Below are 23479 nucleotides of genomic sequence, written 5' to 3' on the forward strand. Positions count from 1 at the left end.
GGTCGCTAAGCCCAAGCCGGCCTCCGACTGATCCTGGGCTCCGTAGCCTCAGTGAGCAGAGCCACTTACCTGCAGCACTCAGTTGGGCGCATAAGCCTAAAAAGAATGAGGTTTAAAATTATCTATTTTCTTCCCCTATCACCTATCTGCCAAGCGCAGTATCGCACTCTGTTTGCCATCTTCCGAATCACCAACACACAGTATTAAGCCTCCCCTTGGAAACAGCTCAGGCAATTCTGGATTCCAGAGATGAGGACCCTAAAAACCACGTTCTCATTTAACTGCCTTGTATCAACTGCCTTATAGGAACGCAAGATATTTTATTCATAATATATTTCAGCTACCTTTAACAGGGTATAGCTTGTCAAACTGAAAGAAGTCACACTAAATAGGTTTAATCATATTGGGGTTTTTTATTTAGGTCATCTACTTGGCTTTTTTTACTGTAGTGGACATCTGTAGCCCAAATTTTGAAACTGTTTAAAGATGCAAGTCATCGAGCCAGTGTGTGGAACACAAAGACTATGTCTGTTACCTGATGTACACAACATTTTGGTAATTAAACATGATTTCTTCCAAACATTCACACAGATTTTTCTTAGATGATATTGCCATGGTCCAGAGAGCTGAAGTACCTTAAATAAGTGGCACCATCGACACCTTGCTCTTCTATGCTTGGCCAGCTTGGCTCTGCTATGGCTGACTGGTACCAAACAAGTTAATAGGCCAAACAGGACTCCAGCTGATGCAGTGGATTTGCTGTGTACGCCAGCCAACTACCTGTTCTGGTACCTAGAGCTGGAGGGAGTGCAGATAATGGGCAGCCAAGTGACTGTGCAGCAGTTCAGCTCCAGCCCTGAGAGGCAGATGAACTCCAGCAAAGCACCCGTCATACCAGTCCCTGGCTGGTCATGTTCGGCTCCTTAAAATGGACACCAATAAATGGTGCATAAACCCCAAACTTCTGCCAGACAATATGCAGCAACATTTCCTTTTAGTGCAATTTAAGCAAGTAAAAACAAGTAATCCAGAGCTGTCTCTGGAGGCTGTACAGCTGCATTTGCATACAATCACATGTGGGTTTAATGAGACTCCCAAGACTGGGCAAGACCTTTATTCATTCTTGTAGGTATTCACATCTATTGCATGGCTAATCTGCAAAAGGCCTCATCCAACCACAGTGACTGTGAGTTGAGCATAGCAATTTGCTTGCTGCCTCAGAATCAAAATACCATCAGTAAAAAAAATAACCTCCAACTCTTGGCAGAACCTGATAACAAAGTATTCTCACCAAGAATGCAGAAAGAGTTATTTATTGGCTTCAAATAATTTGCTGGGTCTTGAAAGGCTGTCTCGCTGCTGCAATTTCTTGCCTAAGGCAACACCATAAGCTTGACTTTGAAAAGCTGTTGCCCTAAATAGCAAATATCAGGCAGCTCTGAAATATCCAGAGTACAAGAATCATCAGAGTGTAGCTTAATTCTGCCTAAGTGAGATCTTTCAAGTGATTCTGAATGAGAAACTCTGATGACCTCACCACGGTTGTCTCAGATGTGCAAAGGAATCCAGCCCCCAGACTTCATTAGCATCCTTGTGAGCTGTTACTATCTCCTAGCAGTGTTTCAGAAACATACTCCATTTCCTTGGGAGGTGACAGTACCAAAACACATGTTGATGAGCAGCAGAGTAAAAAGGGAATCTAAAAATTCCCCATGACTCCCCACACAATAGCCAGATTTTTCTAATTTTAGAATAACATAGTAAAACCAGGATGAAGTTAATCTTGTAGTTTAGCCCCGCCCCACTGCTTTTTATTACCAAATTTTTAAAAAATTAAAAAATAATCAAGAAATCTGCAGACGATCATATAAGCAATGAAGTGACATTTCCCAAAACAGTTTACAAGATATTCAAGTTTTAGCAATTTAAAAAAAAAAAAGACACTTTGGAAAAGAAAATTGCAAAACATCTTTTGTTCCTATACCTGTGCTTTCTTACGAGGTATTTGCAGTGTCTTAGCAGGTATTCCTTTGAAGGTCGACAAAGCTTCAGAGACCAGAAGTCATCTAATCTCATCTTTGGAGAGCAGGACTTACCAGGATTCCCTCCAAATAAGTAATGAACCTAAGCAAATGAGAGGCAGATCAAAAAGTTGATTGTTTGTGTACATCCATTAAACAAAGACTATTTACTACGTCAGCATCTTTGGAAAGGTTTATTCTGGAGGGAGAAAATGCTGCCGTTTGGATAAGCTGCTCCATCTTATTATTAGCCTTACTTTGCCCCCCAGGAGCAATGTAAACTGCTTACATTAAGACAATAAAAAAAGCTGCACTGCTAGAACCTCCCTCTAGCAGATTCCTGAGATATTTATAAACAAACATGCACAAACCATGCGATCTCTTTCTTTAGGAAAAACCTGTAATCCTTAAGCACATAAGATACGAGCAGAAGAGAAGGATCTGAGCCAACTCTTGTTGCCCTGTTCAAAATACTTGATGCAAACAATACTCCAACTGGTGGATTACCAACCTCTCCTCCAATTTTGTCCTCAAAGACTCCAAATTCTCGTTGTCATGACAGAGGCTAAATTAAGGCACCTGTACTAAGCCCTTCACTAATTTGTGGATGAGCAGATTATACACATATAATTGTCAGATGACTCCAGCAATCACAGATTTTCTTTGAAGACAAAACATTTATGCTTTATAAGGAAGACTCAGGAAAAAGGGACTTTGTAGACTAATGCTCTGGCTCCAGTCAGGGCTCCGTTGGTGAAGCTGCACTACTAAAGCACCACAATTCAGACAAGCAGCCTTTTCCTTGAGTCAGCGAAGACCATTATCTTCCCCAAAGACAAGGGCCGCTGGCAAAGTGAGTAGGAAGTCTTAAAGATGCTCAAAGTGAAAACAAGCCCAGTCTAGCGTAATCTTGGGAGATGACTAACAGGCCTGTGTCCCCACATGTCCCGTAAACTCTACAGAGCCTTAATTTGACTTGCAGAGAAAAGTATTTCCGAGGTCTCTGGAAGGGCAGATTTGTCTCACCTCAATACAGCAGCCTAGCTGCAAGACACTCAATACACTACCTGGGCACAAAGGAAAGAGCTAACTGAATAAAGAGTAAAACAAAAAGCCAAAACTGTAATCCTAAGAAGAACTGAGGAGGAAAACACCAATCTTATCTAGAATCAGAAGTCACAACCATTACTGTGATTGACTTCAAAAAACCAAAGTTCTAGCAATCCTGAGATGCCAATCACGGAAATACTAAATATATCTGTATGCAAAATTCATTTTTTTGTTCAACGTAGCTCAAATGAAGTAGTCTTTAACGGCCATTCTGATAACTGCAAGATAAAACACTTTTGAAATGCAAGGCTAGAGTTACAGAGAGGCAAATCTCAAGAAAAGTGGAAGTGTTGAAAAAGCACTGTTTATTTCTTCACTTCTTTTTTCTTCGCATCGTTTGGCATTTCAGACTCTGAACTGTTGATATTAAACATGTCACAAAGGATCTTAAAATACTGAGGTTCAAGAAGTCCAACAGGCTACCTTTCTCCACAGCTTTAAAAATAATCACTCAAAACAATGTATTCTGCATCCCACTGATGTAGGCTCTCCTTATTTATATCAGAGGAGTTTAGAAAGGTTATTTGAACAGAGGTTTCTAAAAATAAGACTCTTCAAAACAAGTACATCAAACAGCTCTTCAGATAAAGCCGGGCAACTGCCATGATTAGCAACCTTCACAGTAACTTATAAAATACTACTCTCAATCTCATGGTACCTTATACTGAGAAGTAAGCCATGAAAGGCAGAACAGTATTTACCGTCCAACATTAATGTCCGTGATGAAGACAAACCAAACAAGTTCTCCATACAGAAGTTACACCTATTCATCCTTAAATCCCCCTTATCCCCAAACTTTTGGGCTAGTTGGGTTTCCCAAATTTGATTAACATCCCATGGAATGATAAGACTAAAGTATATTTGTCTTTTTCAGCTCAGACTGTTTCAGACTGAAAAAGAAAATTAGAAAAAAGTTTATTTTAATTGCAAAATATCCATGAAAAGTTAGCTAAGTGTCTCACAGCAATTTAAATTCATAGGTTAATGAAGTTATGGTAACCTAACCCGTGGGTTTGCGCTTTATTGGTTAATATGCACAAAGCCCTAAGTTTAGTGAGCAGTCATGTACGCTACAAACAACTTTAAGTACATTTAAGCATGAACATGTCCATTAAAGTCAGATAGTACTAAAGAATGATAGCTGCGTCTGACATGCAGGACAAAGTAAGGCACCTCTGTTAGAGCATATTCTTAACAGTGATTAGTTCATTCAAACACACTTTCTCCTAGAAATGTTGGTAACTATCTGTGACCATTTAGTCACTAACAGGTTGTGAGATTAAGTCCCTGAAGATAATGAACAAAGCTTCAAGTGTTCTCAAGGTCAAGAACAGCTAGCAACTGTACAACTTTAATATACCCCATTGTCTGCATTTTGATTTCATCCAGGAGCTATCATGTCTACTTCACATTGACATAAAAAGTATGATAATAAGTTAAATGAAAAGTTACCCACCACATTAACTCAAACATTAACACTATACAAAAAGCTATATTCATTGTACCATCTTTGAAGAAGCAACTATACCAGAAGAGCAATAAGACTAAAAAAATCACCATATATGTATCTGGACCCTCATACCTTGTGCAACTCATCGTATACCAGTTGATGAGCAAACCTTGGACAGGGCTCCTCCTCCTGAAGGCTTTTACCTGGATTCTCTTTTGCTGCTTGGTCATTCTTGTAGACACAAGACCTGAAATACAAGGCAGTAAGTAATGGTTAGTAGTACCTACAGGAAGTTCGAAAAGTTACTGAAAGGCTATAAGGTACAAATGATGTCAATTTGAACTGCTTGGCATATAACACCAAAGATTTTCTTACTTCTCTATATATTGTTCTCTATATTCCCATCCTTAGCTCTCCAAAGAAACCCATCCAACAATCAGAGAAGGTCATCTTGGTTGAACACAGTCCTCAATCACAAACAAAACAGGAAAAAATTCTAGAAAATTTTATGTCATGAGCTTTGGAGGTATCTTTAGATGTTGCTTTATTGGCTAGCAGAATTGTCAGCTTGAAGTATTTTTCGTTATGGAGAATACCATCTTGGACACAGCAGAGCTATAGACCAGAAACTTCAGCAAAGCTAACATTTGAATCACTGATTTCCAAGCAGACTTAAGTTGTTTTTTCCAACTGAAATCCCATTTTTAAAAAACAGCATTCACACCCTTCAAAGTGATTGGCCCCACATTAGAAGAGACCTTGAACACAAAAACGCTGCCAGCTCTGGAAAGGGGCAGTGGCAACCAACTACCAAATACCATACAGCAAATAGACGAGGAGATATTTTCTCAGAATACTGGCTCTAGCAGCTACCCGAAGTACCACTCCACGCAGCCTGGAAAGAGCTGATAGATCTAGCATGAATCTTCTCCATCACCGTTCATACAGCAGACCAGTTTCCTTGGTGTCTAATAACTAGTACCATGTATGCTGCTACTAACAACTTACATTTGACTGAATTTGCTGCACTGATAATGAATCCTGGCTTTGAACACTTGCTACAGGAAAAACTTCTTATAATGGCTTACTTCCCCTCATCCCCTCCACCTGCCTCCAGTAAAGAAGTTCACATGATTTCTCTCCCTCATTTGGCTTATTGCCACGGTGTCTCTAAAGACTATGGGAAGAAGAGGTGTCTCAAGGGAACTCAGTTGTCTTCAACACTACCATTCCACGTTTATAAGAGGTTATAGAGTTACCTGGGAGACAGGATCGTGTAGGATTGCTTTCTAAAGAAAGTCAGTGTAGATGTTAGAAATAGCACCCCTTTCATCAACTTACCAGCTGTTCCTCACAATGTCATAAATCCAGAAGGAATTCCTTACATTCTCTTCCCGCTTCTCCTTGTCTTTGCTGAGCCCTGACAAGACATGGATTTCATTCAGTTCTGGATCAATGGTAGCTCTTTGAGTGAAACCTGTCATTGGAACTGACAAAAAAAAGAAAGTTACACAGAGGATACAGGAAGGCATCCAAGCATCAGATAAACGCACTTCCCTCCCCCTGCATTTCAGCAGATTTTCTAATATCCATGGTACAAGCATGAGATTTCACATAACCACCTCTTCAGTATTCTGGGATAAAGAGCATCTTAAGTTTAACATCACTACCTAGCTTGACCATTTTCTTCCTTTTAATTTTCTTCCTTTTAATTTTAACTTTCACCTCTTCATTTTTCCATATAAAACCAAAACTTGGGACTGAGTGATTCCAAGCTGGTATTTTCTATGACCTCTCCTCCACAGCGATCTCGTTATTTACCACAACTTAAAACGGCACATCTCAAAATAGGAGGCGTGCAGAAGTCACCAAGCAAACAATTGGCTTCTTGCGCATGCCCTCCAAAGCAGGGTGAGAGGGAGGAGGAGAAGAAACATCGCCCAGAGGCTGACTCCTTCCCTGCTAAGGACAAGTCCAATGCAAATTCTCTTCTTCCCTTCCTATTTGTGACTCCTGGAAAGCACAAAAACCATTCTGAGAGCCACTCTTAATAGGGAAAGGCATGGGCAGAGCTATTTGGGAGACTACCAGGCTTACAAATGAGTATTAAACTGCCTGAAGATAGTGCTAGATGATCCTTGTAGATATGAAAGGAGTGATTTTGTTACTATCTCATCCGTAAAAGGAAGCACTGAATCCAGAAAGCTTAACTCCAAAAGCTGGGAAACGCAAAAAAATTCAAGATGAACTCAAGATTACATAGCTCACAACCTTGCATTGCTTCCTTTAGGACAAAGATGTCAAGAAAGTTTTTTGTATTTTCTGAATAATTGTGGTATAATTAACAAGCTATTCTTCTGTTCCACCTTCAGATTTAGAAATATGGTGAAATACTGCAGATTCCAGCAGTTTTCATCATAATTCCCCGAAAAAAGGTCAGCAAATTTGTTTGGCAGTCCTTTTTGTTTGTTGTATAATTCCCCATTTCCTGTTTCCCTAGGCAACCATCCTTCCAAAATGTATTTGTGAAGAGCACGTGATCTTTGTTTACAGATCCTGTTTGTCTCATTTCTCTTTCTGGGTCAGTTTACAAAGGCTGGTAAAGGTTCCTGGCCTTCGATCAAGATTTTGGCATGAAAAATTCTCAGAACTCTTGTATTTTGCAAATTCTTCCCTGCAATTAACTGTGAACTGCACACATGGCCTAGAAAACAAGCCCTACGCTAATAAACCGTTTAATATTGCTGTTTAAGAACACACAAAACGGTATTTTGCAAGCCCATTCTGTAATAGGTTTCGGTCTCGTACTTCAGTCTTCTTGTTTGGTACGCCAGGAAAGTAATAAATATCAATTAAAAAATTCTGAGCAGCATTTAGTTGTCTACAGTGTAAGCCCCCACCAAAATGTTTAGCAAAACCAAAAACCCCAAATATTTATTTAAAAAAAAAAAGCTTAATTCTTACATAAACTTAAGTAGAAACTGAAATATATTCAGATAATTCAGAGTCCTGTCAACAAAATCCTTGCCTATGGTTTTACATAAAAGCAGGAGGCAGAGCCTTGGAGCACTTGTCAGCATAAGCCTGCCTATTTTGACCTCCAGTTTTGCCACAAAGTTTCAAATGAAAATTCATCCAGTTTATAAGCAAATGGGTGGCAGAGCAGAGGGAAAAAAAGCAGGGAACAATGCTGGCACAACAACAACAACAACTACATACCTTGTCTTAGCTGCAAACCACAAGGAAATTTTAAAACAAGACTAATGAGTACTGTGAAAGTCACCCAATAAGGAAATTGAGAACAAAAAGACAATTATAGACTAAATATCACTAATTTTTGGAAATTATCATGTAATATGTTTGCTTGCATAGTCAGGGACTGAATCATTGACCCAAAAGGATTAAATTCAAGGCATATTTGAGACATTTCTGGCAGGAAAGCTGTCTAAATTTGATCAGCAATGCTAATGTACGTGGCAAATGTCTTTGCAACCTTATCTGCTGCTTTGAACATTCGAGACCATGCCGGGTTTTTAGAAAAAAGCATGCAAATCTTCAGAGCATTAATACCTCCGGCTCATTGAAATGAAAATTATTATAATCATGAGGAATATGGTTGCTATATTACCATTGATACAGAAAACATATGAAACTTGTCCCATTCCTCCTCCTGACATGTTGTTAAATAAATGAATTTTGTATGTAGTTTACGCTCGATTTCCTGAAGCTGAAATTATTATTTAAATAATGAAGGAGAGAAAAGCTGCCAAAGTTCAGTGCCTCTGTTTTTTTACTCTTGATGGTAAGAATAGGATTTATCTGCAGCAACTGCAATCAAAAGCAAGTTCAAGTCAAGTAATTTCAGGCTTCCCTCAGTGGTACATCAATCTCTTCTTGAGACTGTCTGAAATGCAGAATGCCTAGAAAAATAATATATCCAAAACCATATATCCCTACGTTTAATAGGGGCCTAAGATGAGGAGCAACGTACATAACCTCTTTGACTTATCTAAGCAACTGTGTAGAAACCATATTTAAGTAGTGCCTTTGGCTAAACAAAGTTGACACCTAGTCTTTTGCAGAGGAAGACCTACATATAGTATGATTAAAAAACACAAGACAACACAAATTTGGTAAACAAGTCCCTGAAAATAAAACAATGAGGAAATAAGGCAAGTTACTACACAGCAAGAGGGAAATGCTGTGATATTTTAAACAAGACAGAAGTGTCAAAAAGATGTTTACCAAGGAAGTCTGATCCTTGACAGAGCAAAAGGGCTACGTAAAATCCTCACGACTGACAAGCACTGCCACTAGGGGGTAAGAGAGTTTCATAATCTGCAAGTGCAGTGGACTTGCAGCAACTGCTGGATATAATTCACATGATTGCGGTCAGCATATTAGAGAGGGACACTGGCTGTAAACTTGTGAAAAGTACCTGTGATATTTAGCTAATAAAACATACGTTGGGAAGGAAATTTAATTCTCCATGGGAGACAAAATTGAACCTGTGACAGTAACTGATTGCTTAGGATGTATTTTTTTAAATTTTAAGACTCAGAGTAAGAAATCATAAACAAGAGGTGAGAATCAGACACAGTAACGCTAGCACACTGCAAGAACTATTATTTGCAATGTACTAGATCCAAGGGGTGCATGAAGTGGTAAGAATGGCTCCATGGAAGTCCCCTCGCTCTTCTGCTTCTTCGCATAAATGTAGATGTAAATCAGCTTTGGAGCAAATCTCCACCGACTTCACACCGTTCAGAGTGCCTCTCAGGCCCGGCGATCACTCGGGTCAGCTGCGGGCAGACAGCTCGAAGGACATAAAGCAGCGACTGAGGAGTTAGCCCTGGTTGTTTTGAACGCAGCACTGGCCTGTCGCTATGTGATATTAACTTGGCTCCTATGACAACACATTACTGATTGAAGAGGAAAAGCTGTACAGAGAAATTACTAAACACAATACAATCCCAAAAAGTCTAGTAGATGGTGAATGCTTTTCTTGTGCTACTGCGTTTTTTTTCCCCATAATCTCATTAACCAGTCCAGGGTAGAAGGGCAGTAACTAATTGAAAATGAGAGGTCTGAATCCTCTCTCCAGAACTTAACATTTTAATTTATTTTTATATAGCAAAAATGAAAAGCTCATGGCCTCAATATCTGAAAACAATATTCAGCCACACAGGCCTTGAGTTAGGAGGCAGTTACATAAACAAACAGCAATTCCTGAGAAAGTGTCGATAAGATGCTGTGTAACCCTGTACAATATAATTTCCATTTAAATATAATGTATGGGAAAAGCTTTTCTACAAAAGTGACACCTAATCATGAAACAGATATGTTCCCACTATCACAGTCCCTACTTAACAGGCATTTCTTTGATCATAGTGATCATTTTAGCAAGCTGAATATTTTTTGGCTTCTATGTGCAAACAGCTACAGTTGTTTCAAGCGCAATGTTGGCTGCTGGCAGTATCTAAGCAAGAAAACAGAACTTATACACAAGGCAGAGTTTGCAAAGCAGTAAATTGGGAGTTCACAGATGTGGTTCTCATAGTACTAGACAGAAGTTTGAAAATTAAATCTCATCTCTCTCATTTGAGGCGATACTATAGCATGTTTTTAAATATGTTTTGAAACAAAGGATTAGCAAAACAGTGATGAAACTTGTAGTCTGCAGACCACTTCTGAAGGATTCATGAAGGATAATTAAGGGAAGCAAGTTCGTTAACAACCTTTTAGTGCCACCTAAGTTACGAAACCCTCAGAACACGTTACTGCTAATTCCACTACAAGTGACTTGCAAGTACCCTCCCTCCTTGTGATGCCTCATGATTAAAAAATAGGAAAAAGCTACATCACATGGATATTGCTGTTCACCAGAACCTGGCACCTCCCTGATGGATTAATTTAAAAAAAAGTGGTAGGTCAGCAAGTTACTCCATACCACTACTTGTAATCCACATAAAACTGAAGCAGCACTTCCCCTGAACTTTAATGGAGCAAACCTTGATGAGCGATAGAGATAGCATGCAGGCCAGCTGTTGACACAGCAAGATAATGATTATCCTCTTGGATTTTTCACGATGAGACTGCGTTTGGCAGTCAGCCAAGGAGCAACTAAGGAGACCACTTGAACAGTTTGGTTGTCATGTTGAAAAAGCAACAACGCGATGTCCAACGCTCAGTTCTCTCCCAAGCAACGTGAGATTTTGGAAAAAACAGGTCAGTTAGTACATTTGAATGGAATTCTGCTGCTATGACACCTCTGTAAAGCATCCTTAGGATTTGGTGACTGCCTGCTCTCCTCCTCAGCTTCACAGCAGGAGGAAAGTATTTTGAGATTGGTTCAGAGAAGCACCTCACAAGATGAAGAGCACATAAGGTCCCTCACAAAACAAAGTGATTCCATGGCAAGAGACAGGCTGGCCACTGGCAAGGTAGACTTTAAACTGAACAAGGGCAAAACATGTCAGGTGTCACAAACAGATGATCAAAATAGGATACTCAGACTGCTTGTCTGAGTTGGATCCTGGCCATGTTGGGCTAGCTGTGCTTTCTATTTTGATTATTGTTTTTCTGACATCGTCTTGTTTTAAATCAGGATTTCCAGGACTGGGCTGTGTCGCCTCTGTCCGTGGTACTTATCCATGAAACCTCCCGTCTGTCAGGTGCACAGTTCTGTATCTGGAATGAGCACCTGCCCCAGCAAGAGACCTGGGAACTTCACTGGTAACTCAAAAAATATTTGCAGTTTACCCGTAAGGACTACTTCACCACGAAAAGGAGCCACAAGAGCATTTAAGGTTTGTTCTCATTTGACTTTGGAAGTTACTCAATGCCAAGGGATATCAGATGATCTTGATTCTCTTGCAGAAGGAAATTCTCCCTTTGATCAACAGCTCTGACGCACCACCTGAGTCAGGACCAAAAAGAATTATCATAGGAACCTTGACCACAAGTGTTCCCATTAGCTCCCCTAGACATGAAATGACTTGTCCATGATTAGTCATGGATTGTGTGCTAAGCAAGGCAGGCAAGCTGTCAGTATAGCCTTTTGAAGACATCCGATATTGGTGGCATCTCTAGACCACGTGTACACTTCAGAGACACACTGTGACATACGCATGTTGGGTTCGGGGTTTTTTTTTGTGTGGTTTGTGTGTTGTTGTTTTTATAAAAGTAATTAAAAGTATACGGCTGCTCTAAAAGGGTATGTCCATCAACATATACATTTCTGCCTCTCCTCCAACCACAGGCTTTATTCAACTGTACTACACTTCCTCCAATTTGTGCCACCACTGCCTTTCTTCGTGTCCAACTCACTATCACAGTTGCATTCTCTTTTTCTCAGTCCCGTTTTGTCCATTCTCCAGCAGAACAAACAAATTTCTTGCTCCTAACAGTTATCATGCAGCAGAAAGATAACCATCCCTAATGGCCTAATTTCGCTGTAGTGCCCTCCTTTGACAGCAAAGGGAAAGCACCAGGTTTTTTGATGCAACGAGCTGGAGAAAGCACCCATGTTCACTGGCAAATGGCATTTACCAGACATGAGCTGCAAGGCTTACCCATGTTCAAAGCAGATCGAGTCAGGAGACATTTTTAGTAGGCAAACGTGTGTGCAAACCCATCTTTTAGAAATTGCACCTTGATCAAATCTGAACTTTTCCCAGGAACGGAAAAAGCACATCTAAACTTGCTACAATTATTATCCTTTACTCCAAATTAAGAAAACTTAAGTGATATTTATTACACAATATTCTCTCAAACTCATCACCTAAACAAGGAACTGGTTCCAGGATCAACATCAAAAGCAGAACTAAGAGCAAAGAAACACTATACAGCATAAACATCTCATCCAGAAGATGAGAGCAGCAAAACCAACATATTATTACCATAGTTTTCTAGCATTGCAACAACTCCGTATTACTGATAATCCTTAACTACCCATTTTACTATTTTTTTTAAAGTCTTCTCACTACTCTAATGGAAATTTTAAACAAATGCACAATTAAGTTCTTTTAGAAAGGGTAAAAATCAAAATAGCTCAACTAAGAATAGAACTGAATGCCACATGCGAGCCAGGAACAAAATGTAATCATGAGACTTTATAGGAACATTTAGGTCAGGCATCCTCAACTTGACTCATCACACCGAGCATCTTAAAACTTCATAGCGACCAGTCAGGGAATCACTTTGTTCATACAGCTCAAAATGGTGCATCACTACCTAACAAGAGCACAATAAAGACTTGCTTTTTTGAGTGAAAATAGTGCTGTCAGCATTTGCTGTCTGAATGTAACAGACATTTTGTTCTTTTCCTGTTAAAATGCAAATAATCCTAGCATTTTCTTTCAAAAGCAAGGGGAATGTTCAAATCTGTTTGTTTACTTTCTACACACAGGAGAACAGTAAACTGAAAATCTACTCGTGAATTATTTCCAATGAGTCATTTTCTTACAAAGTCTACTATTCACCAGTTCGGGGCCTGTGGGAATGGGGAGGAGGGCTAAATATTATAGTCTCATTTGCTTAACCGAACCTTGCAGTTAATGTACTTGCTGAGAAGCAGAGCTCAGCGTCTTCTCCAGCCATAAGGCAAGCTCGGTATCTTTAAATCTGAAGTAGACACAGGTGTCAGCTTAAAGCCACATATTTTAAAGCTTCTGGCTATACAGAAACGTAGTTTTAAAAACACAAAATGGCAGAATGCTAGCAATTTCACGGGAAAAAAAAAAATCAATTCTTTAAAAGCTTTAAGGACAACAAATGGTGCGTAGGTGTGCGTAGAGCAGCATCAGGCAACAATACAGGTACCTTAATAAAGGAGATTGTCAACAGTACAAGCTAGTTCCTTCTTGGAAGCACTCAAGCAAATAAATGAGTCCAGAGAATAAGAGCTTGGGTACTCTTCTCCCTCGTTGGCATAACTAAATTAATGAGCAAACAATAACTCATAACCATCAATAATTCACTTCGAAAGTTCAGCAAAACTACTTGCTAAAAATTCAGCCTGATCAAAACAAGGAGGGCAGCCTAAATTCAAGATAAATTCGCTTCTTAGGATTTTGGTAACTGGAAGAAGAGAAAACAAGATTGGGACTAAACATACATAATATGAGAAATATTCATAACTTCTCTCCTATAGTAGTACACACTGCAACACAAATTTCCACTTCTGATCTGTATGCTGAAAATCAGGATATTTGGAACACAGGAAAATGATGTGCTTATACATACAGAAATCCTTTTTGGAAAAAAAGAACTTTCTCCTCCATGTCATTTGAGGAGAAGAGGTATAAAATCAGTTCTTTATGGTTGTGTTACAATGCCTTTTGGGTGTTTTTGAAGGTTTTTGGTATACAGAACTATGCCTGGTGTATATAGCTCCAGTGGTATGAACCAGACAGGACTGAAGTCTTGCTCCCTCCTACTACCTTTTTTTGCCGCTCCCTGACAATTTAGTACAAGGATAACAGGACAACAGGTCTCATCTTTCTAGTCAGCTCCTGCCAGGCAAAATAACCTCTGTCCCTCTACTCAATTCTCTGTCTCTGAGCATCCTACCTGCCTTTCTGCATCTCAAACCAAACAGATTATTTCTACTTTATGCCATCTTTCACTTGTTGAAAACGAGAAAAAAAAAAACCAGCTGCTTTCTCCTTTCCTGGTTTCAAGAAAATTATTTTTTCAGCCTTTTTTTTTTTTGGTCTTTGCTGGAGTTTCAACGGAGATATTTTTAGTTCTTATTTTGCTGAATTTTTTTTCTTTTGAGGTGCTATATGGTTTCATGCATCAATTATTTGTATTGTGCTGAAGATGGTGAGTGTCAAATGACAGGAAGGACAAAAGAGCTGGCATAAGTTTAACCTATATACTGTGTGTTTACTTGGGTACGTAGGGCTAGTTAAAGATGCTAACCTGATACCACAGGACACTGAAGCTGGCCTTTCACCTACTTAAAAATACATTTCTCATTTGTACCAAGGGGGAAAAAATTACTATGTAGTTACACTCTTACCCATCCCTGAATCTTTCTTAGTGCCGTCTGATATGATATCCACATGATCGCTGTCTACATCATAACTGAAGAAGTCATTCAAATAAGTCTTCGATCTCTGGCCACCAAATACGTATAAGCAGCGATTTTTCTGGAATGGAAAAAAACACCTACGTCTTTACCAAGCTCAAGAAAGTATGTCGGCCAACTGTGACCATGAACAAAAACATGAATGAATCAAAGAGTAATAGATATGTTTCTTCTAAGTTTAAAATCACGCCATAACTACCAGGTCCACCAATCTTTATTTGGTAAGTATCTTACCTCCATATCCGCTAAGATTCACAGGGAACAATTATGCAGAACAGTTTATTATTCTCAAACTCAGTAAGAACTTGAGAATTCTTGATTGGTTTCTTGATCTTCTTGATTCTTGAATTCATGATTTCTCAGTTTCAAGAGCTAAACCATTAAGGGCTCACAGCTTCTCCACCCCAAAAAGCCTCTTACAAACGCAATTTTAAAGACCCCTTTTTCATGATCATGGTAATGAGACCACAAACCTGGATCCAACACAGAGTTTCATCTCGAGAGTGACCAGGCAGATTTTACATAGTTAACTACTGTAGCCTTGGCTGATCAAGCTATAACTTCAGAACATTAAAACAGCAATTCATTTTTTCAAGTTTAATATTAAAGAATTAACAGTCTCCATGTCTAAAACCCATTAGATCATAACTTTGCTGTTAAAAAAACCCCACAGGAACAAAAGATGGACTGTAAGAGAAACCATCCAGGTACCAGCACATTACTAAACTCAGAGCAGGCAAATGGCAAGCAGCAAGCCAAGAATAACAAGTTTATTACTTCTTTCAAGTTTGCCAAGTGGAAAGTCCGTAAGAGGCAGATTATTTTTCTTTCAAATGGTTGAGAAAACAGCAAAGAACTTAAACTTCCATGACCCGTGCTTACAGAAACCTGTATTCTTACATTTATCACGGACACATACTTGAAAAATCCTCTGGTACCTGTGCAGAATTTCATGTGGCAACATGTTTTTGACCATTAGAGAGCCATTCAAAACAAAAATGAAATTGAAAACTCTGAAAGCACAGTATTCATTGTAAAAATTCTGATCTTCCATTTGGAAGGGGAAGAAAAATAAACTCAGTAATTGTTCAAACTGGTCAGTTTTCAATTGGTGGTATCAGTACACACTTGAACGCCACAATACTAATTTTAATTCTCTTCCTCCCCACCCTCAAGTTAGAGTTTAATGTCAGAAAAACTCCACAAACTCCACTTACTGCCATGTAAATTCAGTGCAGAACTACCACTGCACCACATCCACCTATGCAAGAGTTCCTACTCAACGCTAATCCCCTCTGTACTGTGCTATTCCACTGAAAACACCTACGTGGAAAGCTAGTCCACAACATATATGACACTAACCATCCGCCCTTTACCACCCTCACCCTGCAGTTCCCATGTTCTGCTCTGAAGCAAACATCTGGTTGATGAGCACAACTGGAAAGGCAATGGAAGGTGGTTTTTTAATACCCGATACTAAATAAAATGCCACACACCCCCTGCCTCCCCATCCCTCTGCCTTTCCATGAGTCTCTGGATGAAGTGCCCATAATGCCATCTGTGCCCAACTGTTAACAGCTGCTCAAGACAAGCAGCAGCTGGGTGCTCGGCACAGAGGAATATGAAGTCTGTGCATCTCAATACACACCCAGTAAGCCCCTGCACTAGCCAAGTTTACCATTCCAGTAACCACGTAGGGTATTTACTATATCACAAGCTTCTAAGATGCTCTATCAACTCTTTAAATCAAATTATGACATGGCCTTTGGGTTTATTTACCCTTATGTGATTAAAATCAACTATTTAAAATTCACCTTGCTTTTTACTTGAAATTTTATTCAGCTGAAGCCATGAAAGCTCCAAGACTTGAATTAATACCACCTGCACTTACCAAAGAAGCATCAGAATGTCAGCGAATATAAAATCAAGAGGGACAACACACCACTGGGGAGATTAAAGAGCTTCAAACTTGCAAGAAAAATCAAAATGAGATGTTCTCCTTAAAGTCAGGCATCATGAATCAAAGTACGGTGCAGATACTTACAGAATGGAACAACATACAGTGTCCTATTCGGGACTGGATATCCTCAGGTCCAGCATTACAGGAATCCTCTCTCAAAAGTTTCCAAGTCTGACACTGGCAGTCAAAAGCAAACAATCCACTGAACTGAGGCTCACTGGCTCTGCTGTCATCAACGCTGCCGTTGCAGGTCAGAATTCTGCCTCCGAAGGTATATATCATGTGTTTTTCAGAATCCATACACATCTGTAAGAACGAGAGAAGTAGTTTTAAGCCAGCACATTAAGCCTTGAACACGCTAAGATTTAAGGTTTAACACCCCTCCCCTGCAAGTGACACCTAGTAAGACAGTACTCTGCACATCTCCTGAACCTCTACTGAACAGAAACAAATACATGTGTCTTCACAGCTGACAGGTATGAATGTCAGAAAACAGTCCTTTATTTAAAATCTGAGTCTAATTTTAACTTGCTTATTTAATACAAAAGAAAAAGAGCCTACATGCATCCTTCACCATGTAAAAAACTTGCCTCTGGCTGCTGATGTTAGGGAAAAACATTTAGGTTTTTCACCAGGATCCACAGCCAATTCTGTCAAAGTTAACAGAATATAGAATCATAGAATAGTTTGGGTTGGAAGGGACCTTTAAAGGTCATCTAGTCCAACCCCCTGCAATAAGCAGGGACATCTTCAACTAGATGAGGTTGCTCAGAGCCCCGTCCAACCTGACCTTGAATGTTCCCAGGGGTGGGGCATCTACCACCTCTCTGGGCAACCTGTGCCAGGGTTTCACCACCTTCGGCATAAAAAATTTCTTCCTTATGTGTAGTCTAGATCTACTCTCTTTTAGTTTCAAACCATTCCCTCTTGTCCTGTTGCAACAGGCCCTGCTAAAAAAGTTTGCCTTTGACAATGGCTATGCAAGGGAAAAACTCAAAATCACTAATTTACTGACGGCCACTCAACGGATCCAAAACCAGCCTGCGATTTGTTACTCAGATTCCATCCCAAGCATGTATTTACTGTTACCACCATTATTTCAACATAAAGTAGGGCCGTAACCTGGCCAAGGATTTTTGATGAGGCTGCAGCAGAAATACATTTATCGCCAAAGCCTGAATTCAGGTTATGGCATAAGAGATGCATCACAGTACAAATCAAACAAAACTCCCTGACTCCAGGTGATGTTTTCAGAGACAGTGCAACACAGAGGGTTACAAAACACCGGGGGTAAAAAAACCAGACAAGATTACAGTAAGATAGAGGTGCTACTCAGCAATTCCTACACAAAACACTTCTAGTGCAGCACATTTTTGTGAAGGTTAAACAAAAACCACTATCACAGTAGGTACTGAGGGAGAGAGGAGAGAGAGCTGCAGATTGATAAAGAATTCAGGGAGGACATTCTTTCCTAAGAGACAGCAGGGGGAAAAAGAAACAATTTCAGAAGCAGGCAAACAAGGTACCCAAAGTAGCCTTGCCAGCTGACAATTTACTTTTGCCTTTTCCCCAACACCTGGGAGACTGGTATTCGTTATTAATAGAACAGAAAGACTGATTGGCTTTTGTTCTGCAGACAACACGTATCTTTAATTTTCGGTGTCAGCAGAAACGCATATTGTGCTGGCAAACAACAGCTTTAGTTACAAAACAGCTAGTACCAATAAAAGCAGTTCTTGGGCTGCTTTAAAAATGACTACTGATGTGCTGTTTCTCGGCCACACTTTATAAGAATCAATTAAGAACAAAATACCTTTTTCAAGTACACAAAAGCCATTAAACACACAACATAAAAAAATTATTCAGTTTGAATACATGGACAGGTGTGGCTTTTTAAAAGATTAGTAGCCACTCCTCTAAGGTGTTTCAATCTCTACAAAGCAAGCACATTCTACCAATTTTACAAGATAGACAATTTTGAAAGAATCCTGATCCTGTTGGCCTCATTTCAGCAGCTTGCTTACAGTATTCTTCTGAAGGTACCATGCACAGCTTTGCAAGTTGTTCCCCAATGCCCTCTGAGTAGGCAGATCTGCAAACCCAGCTCAACAAGACTGATTAAAAACAGATGAACTGTGCTTTGAACTTTAATAAAATGTGTCTTAATAAAATGAATTAGTTTGCAAAGGTTTTTATGATTCTTCTGACTCGATTTGATTAAAATACCAGTAGTCAGTGGCGTTAGACAAAAATGCTATTAGAATTTAACTGAGTGCAGATCACAGCCTTCCTCATCACTGCTATGTCACCTGGGACAGCACCTCTAAATCACAAGAGGCTACGATCAAAATTGATTCGCAAACATTGAGAACTTGCACTAAGAGTGGCTGACCTGATGATCAAACACCAGCTTTGGACCTCCATCCGCTGCAGTGTCTTCACTTAGTAACATCCATGTGTTTGTGTCAATGTCATAGCGATAGAAGTCACTTTTCAGAGATTTGCTGTTCCTCACGGAGGAATCCAGGTAGCGTCCCAGCGTGTAGATCTGCCTTCGTTGAATGTCAATGCACATCTTGTGACAAGATCTGGCACTAGGACCACTCTAATAAAGAAAATGACCACAAAAACAAAGAGAACAATACATCTAACATTGCTCCAGGTAGGTCATTGCACACTCACTAAAGACAAGTAAGTACTATCAGCAACTGGAAATCCTTTGAGAATTCGAGAAAATGTGCTTGTAATCAGACAAATACAGGATTAATACAGAAATATCTATATAACAGGATATTCCATAACTTGTTTTTTAAAAAGACACCAGCAAAAACCTTAACGCATTTTTACAACAAATTTATGACTTGAAGCCTTTTTGTAAGATTCCTTAGAAAACAGACCGTTTCCTCCAGAAATGATTCTTGGATGCGTGTGAAAGCTACTTGATCTTTTAAAATAACAGAAGTTGATGCACATGAGAGGCAAATTAAGATGTCACAGCCTATAAATAACTACATAGGAAGAAGATTAAGAAGTGCTCTATTACAAGAGCCTCTGTTTTATTAATAGGCTGTTTTCTAACAGTTCATAACCAGACACTCCCACAAGCAATCATATCCCGTAATGGGTCTTTGAAGGTAACAAAAGCACTCCCTTGTCCTTCACAAATAGATATGGCCATTCCAGCCTCCAACGACAAGAAAGTTTCCCACGGTAAGCAAAACTGCCGAGTTATGATCTTCAAGAGAAACACAGAGGGCCCCTGTCAAATTATTATGCGCTTATCCATCCAGGAGTGCTCAACTTAAATCATGCAAGTAATTTATTCAATGACATTACTACGATGCTACACAGTCCTGGGCAGTATCCTTTCTGCTTCCCAAATCTAATTTTGAGAGCCTTCATACACTCATCTTGAAGTGTGAGGGTGGTAATTACTGTACTCCAAAGTACTAGAAATCAAGATGTGCAAAGCCTTATTTGCAAAAGATCAGACAAAAGAAAAAACTGACATCATGCTTATAGATAAATTATATAGTTGATTTGGCCTTAGTTTGTATAATTTTGGCACTTTATAAATGAGGATGCCCAAACAAGGCTGGCTAGCTAACTTTGAGAGTCTGGAAACCAACGAGAAAACTGGTAAGATTTCAAGGGACAAAAAAGGTAAGATGTACAGAAGACTGAAGTATGAAAGAAAAAAATCTGTTCAAATCTATTGAAAAATAAAGATTATGCAATTAGACAAAGATGTAACCTACATCACCATTTATTAGAAGACTTACAGTTAAGGAAAAGTAGTGATGCCACACCAAAAAATCCACACAATATTTGCTCCATGTGCTACCAAATACTGCCTTCACAGAAAACAAATCTTCATAATTGTACCAATTTATGTAAAAAATTATACTGAAATTACTGAAACTTAAAATACACTGATGGAATACATTTCACTAGGTTGGATAAAATATGAAAGGAAACATAACATTTTTGTAGTCAAAACTTTACTATTCATGTTATAGAATTCAATTTCTTGATTAAAGAACAGTTACAGGAAACTGTTTACAGTGACTCGAACAACAATTTGAAGAGGTAAACTGAATTGTTCGTATTTTGTAAATATGAAGCATTATGTCAGCAATGATTATAGCTTTGAGGATTAGTTACTTCATGGTAATTAAGATAATTTTCTTTTCTGAAAAAAATACCGATAGAAGTGAAACATTAGCATAAAATCCTGAAATGCAGCAAAAGTTCATTCATTGCCTTCGGTCACGTGGAAGAAGCTGACAGAGAAGGCGGCAACGTACTTTACCTTGTTCTTACAAAATACAAATCAGTATCTTCTAAAGGACCCAGTTCCAAACACAAAGGGTAGTTTCTTTGCATGAAAAGTACCTATTTGAGTATTCACAAAGGTTGACCCTGATTCATAAGAAAGTAACTTCAGTAGACAAAATCCATCTCTAGTTATGCAGCTGGGACACTTGGGATATGCCATTGTTCCCCTGCCAAAGAGCACATATTTGCCTTGGCACAGCTGCCACGTAGATGAAACGTTAAAACCTACCTGTGCTTTCTGACTCTCCCCTCTTTGTCAGGTCACTGCAGTTTTTTAATTGAACCTGCTGATTTAAGTATCTTCCCCCACTCCCTCACCTCTATAAGCTCTATGGGCTAAAGTAAATCCTACTAAATTTGCACAAATAACGTCTTTGGCACTTTCAGGAATAAATCTCCGATTTATCAATTTCCAGACCTGCCTTGCCTTGAAGAAAAGCTGCATCTTCAACTGAAATTTGCCTAAGTACAGGCATGAGTAAACCACTAGCACCTACAATACCAGTTTCAAGCCACTGGCATCAACAACACAGGTACTACACTGGCTAAGTATACAACATACAAATTTCAACTCCTAAGACTATGTTAAAATGAGAAAAGGATTCAGGAAAAATATCTTCATTCTTGAAATATGTGTTGGTCACATCTCACACAGTAATATTTGCTTTTTTAAAGAGCTACTAAAGGTGTTAAGTTTGACCATTTCATCTATACAGGCACAGAAGCTTCATCACGTCAAGTTCACTTAGGAACTTTACTTTCACCAACTTGCAGAACCTGCCATAGCATGAACTATCTCTCGTAATAAAGAAAACTTCATCCAATTCATAATCTTTTCTCAAAGAAAACTGGAGTTATTCTTGCATATCACTTACAAGATCACATGGAACCTGCCCAAAGTTTCCAATTTAGTCTACATGTTTACCAACATGAGTAAATAACTCCATTAAGCAGTGTTACACATTGGTTTGACATTTGAGGTAGAAGAGGGGAAAGGCCTAAATCTGTGTTCACTTGAGGGCTACTCAATTTGACTACGGAAGTCCTTGTAGTATGTATATACTTCAAAGGGGGACACGAAGTCCATTTACAAAGACAGATATGGGCAGACACTGAAAATGAATAAAACACTTCAAGGCACATGTGGTTAAGTGAATCAAGAGCCCGTGGGCGGTTGCGAATGTTCATCCAAAGACGTGTACTTCATGCGGTTACAATAGCAAGCCTGTTCTTCAGACAAAGAACACACTGCCACAACTTGTCATGGAGAAAGTGACCCACCAAATTCGAACGGGAGTTTGTTGATTCCAGAAGCGTTCAAAGAACTTGAACTCTTATAAGCAAGAAGTGAGAAAAATTGACCAGAATAGACATGACTCTTTTTAACTTACAATTGAAGAGATCAAGTACGGTTAGAGAGCAGGAGAACAACCTTTTGTCCCCTCCTGCCAGGATGCAGGCTGGTTGACGATCCATGAGTTAACGTCCTAAACTGAGTGGATCTCACTAGAGATCTCTATACACTTACTCAAATTTGGGCCTATCACCAAAGATAAACTGCAGACACACAAAAAGTATCTATTGTATTTGCTACTCCTCTAAACATACTAACTGCCATTCCCAAACATATCTGCAGTTAATAAAGACAGTTTCACCTGCACAGTGATAACCACAAGAGAAGATTAAACAAGCCCAAGTCTTCTTGAGCAGAGCAGAAGGCAAATAACAGTTTTGACCAGTTTGCGTTCATCTTCTCCTCTGGTTATCTGAAGCCATAACAAATCAATGCAAGACTTCTCATTAAGTACTTGATCTTTAGATCTAGTTTCATTGAACGGTCTTCAAAATTGTTAGCGTGTGGGATCCACATTTTTGCAGATGAAGCTTCAAGAACCGATTGACTGATTTAGTAGAGGTATTTCTTCCTAAAACAGACTCTAGTAAGTCACATCCAGCAACCGCCCAAACGATCTGAACAAACACCGGCTTTGGGGACTCTTTCCAATTCTCATCAGGAAGCTCCTGGCATGCACACTGCAGAAACCACACGTGAAAGAAGCTTGTGACTAGGCTAAGTTCTTATTCAGATGGCAAGCAATGTGTTACGCTGCTTTGGCCGGTCCCTCCACTTATGCCAAGGCTGTGATAGCAATAGTAAAGCATTAGCATATCACATTTCTAACCTACAAGACACCAAACAATACCAAAGATTACTAAGCATGGGCACTGTTCGGTTTCTGTGGAACTCAATAAGTGCCCACACGGAGCTAAGACTAACCTGAACAAAATGGCTCTCTGCCACCCAGCACCACCGTACAATTAGCACAGCATAATAACGGCTAAGACAGATTAAACAGTATGTGCCATGGCCCCATTTTAAAGTGGTACAAAACACCAAGCTTCTATGCTCTACTCTAATATCCTTCCTCAAACAGGTTGGTCTTGATTCCTCAGGTCTCTAAAATACAGGTAAATGCCCTGACGAAGGTGGGATGGTAGGGAAA

At 39.4% G+C, this 23479-nt stretch overlaps 1 protein-coding gene across 1 annotated transcript in view; it reads right to left on the reverse strand.

The window, feature by feature from the left end:
* Nucleotides 1–1984: 1984 nt before the first annotated feature.
* The window catches only part of MKLN1 (muskelin 1, intracellular mediator containing kelch motifs), a gene marked incomplete at both ends in the record, with an annotated part of 62453 nt that continues 40958 nt past the window's right edge, over nucleotides 1985–23479 (reverse strand). The window contains 6 exons of the mRNA XM_009584835.1: nucleotides 1985–2124; nucleotides 4714–4828; nucleotides 5923–6070; nucleotides 14609–14738; nucleotides 16722–16943; nucleotides 19030–19242. Coding sequence (XP_009583130.1) covers nucleotides 1985–2124; nucleotides 4714–4828; nucleotides 5923–6070; nucleotides 14609–14738; nucleotides 16722–16943; nucleotides 19030–19242 — 968 coding nt within the window. The remainder of the gene's footprint in view (nucleotides 2125–4713; nucleotides 4829–5922; nucleotides 6071–14608; nucleotides 14739–16721; nucleotides 16944–19029; nucleotides 19243–23479) is intronic.

Source organism: Fulmarus glacialis, unplaced genomic scaffold (assembly GCF_000690835.1).
Source record: "Fulmarus glacialis isolate BGI_N327 unplaced genomic scaffold, ASM69083v1 scaffold46919, whole genome shotgun sequence".
NCBI classification, from domain to species: Eukaryota; Metazoa; Chordata; class Aves; order Procellariiformes; family Procellariidae; genus Fulmarus; species Fulmarus glacialis.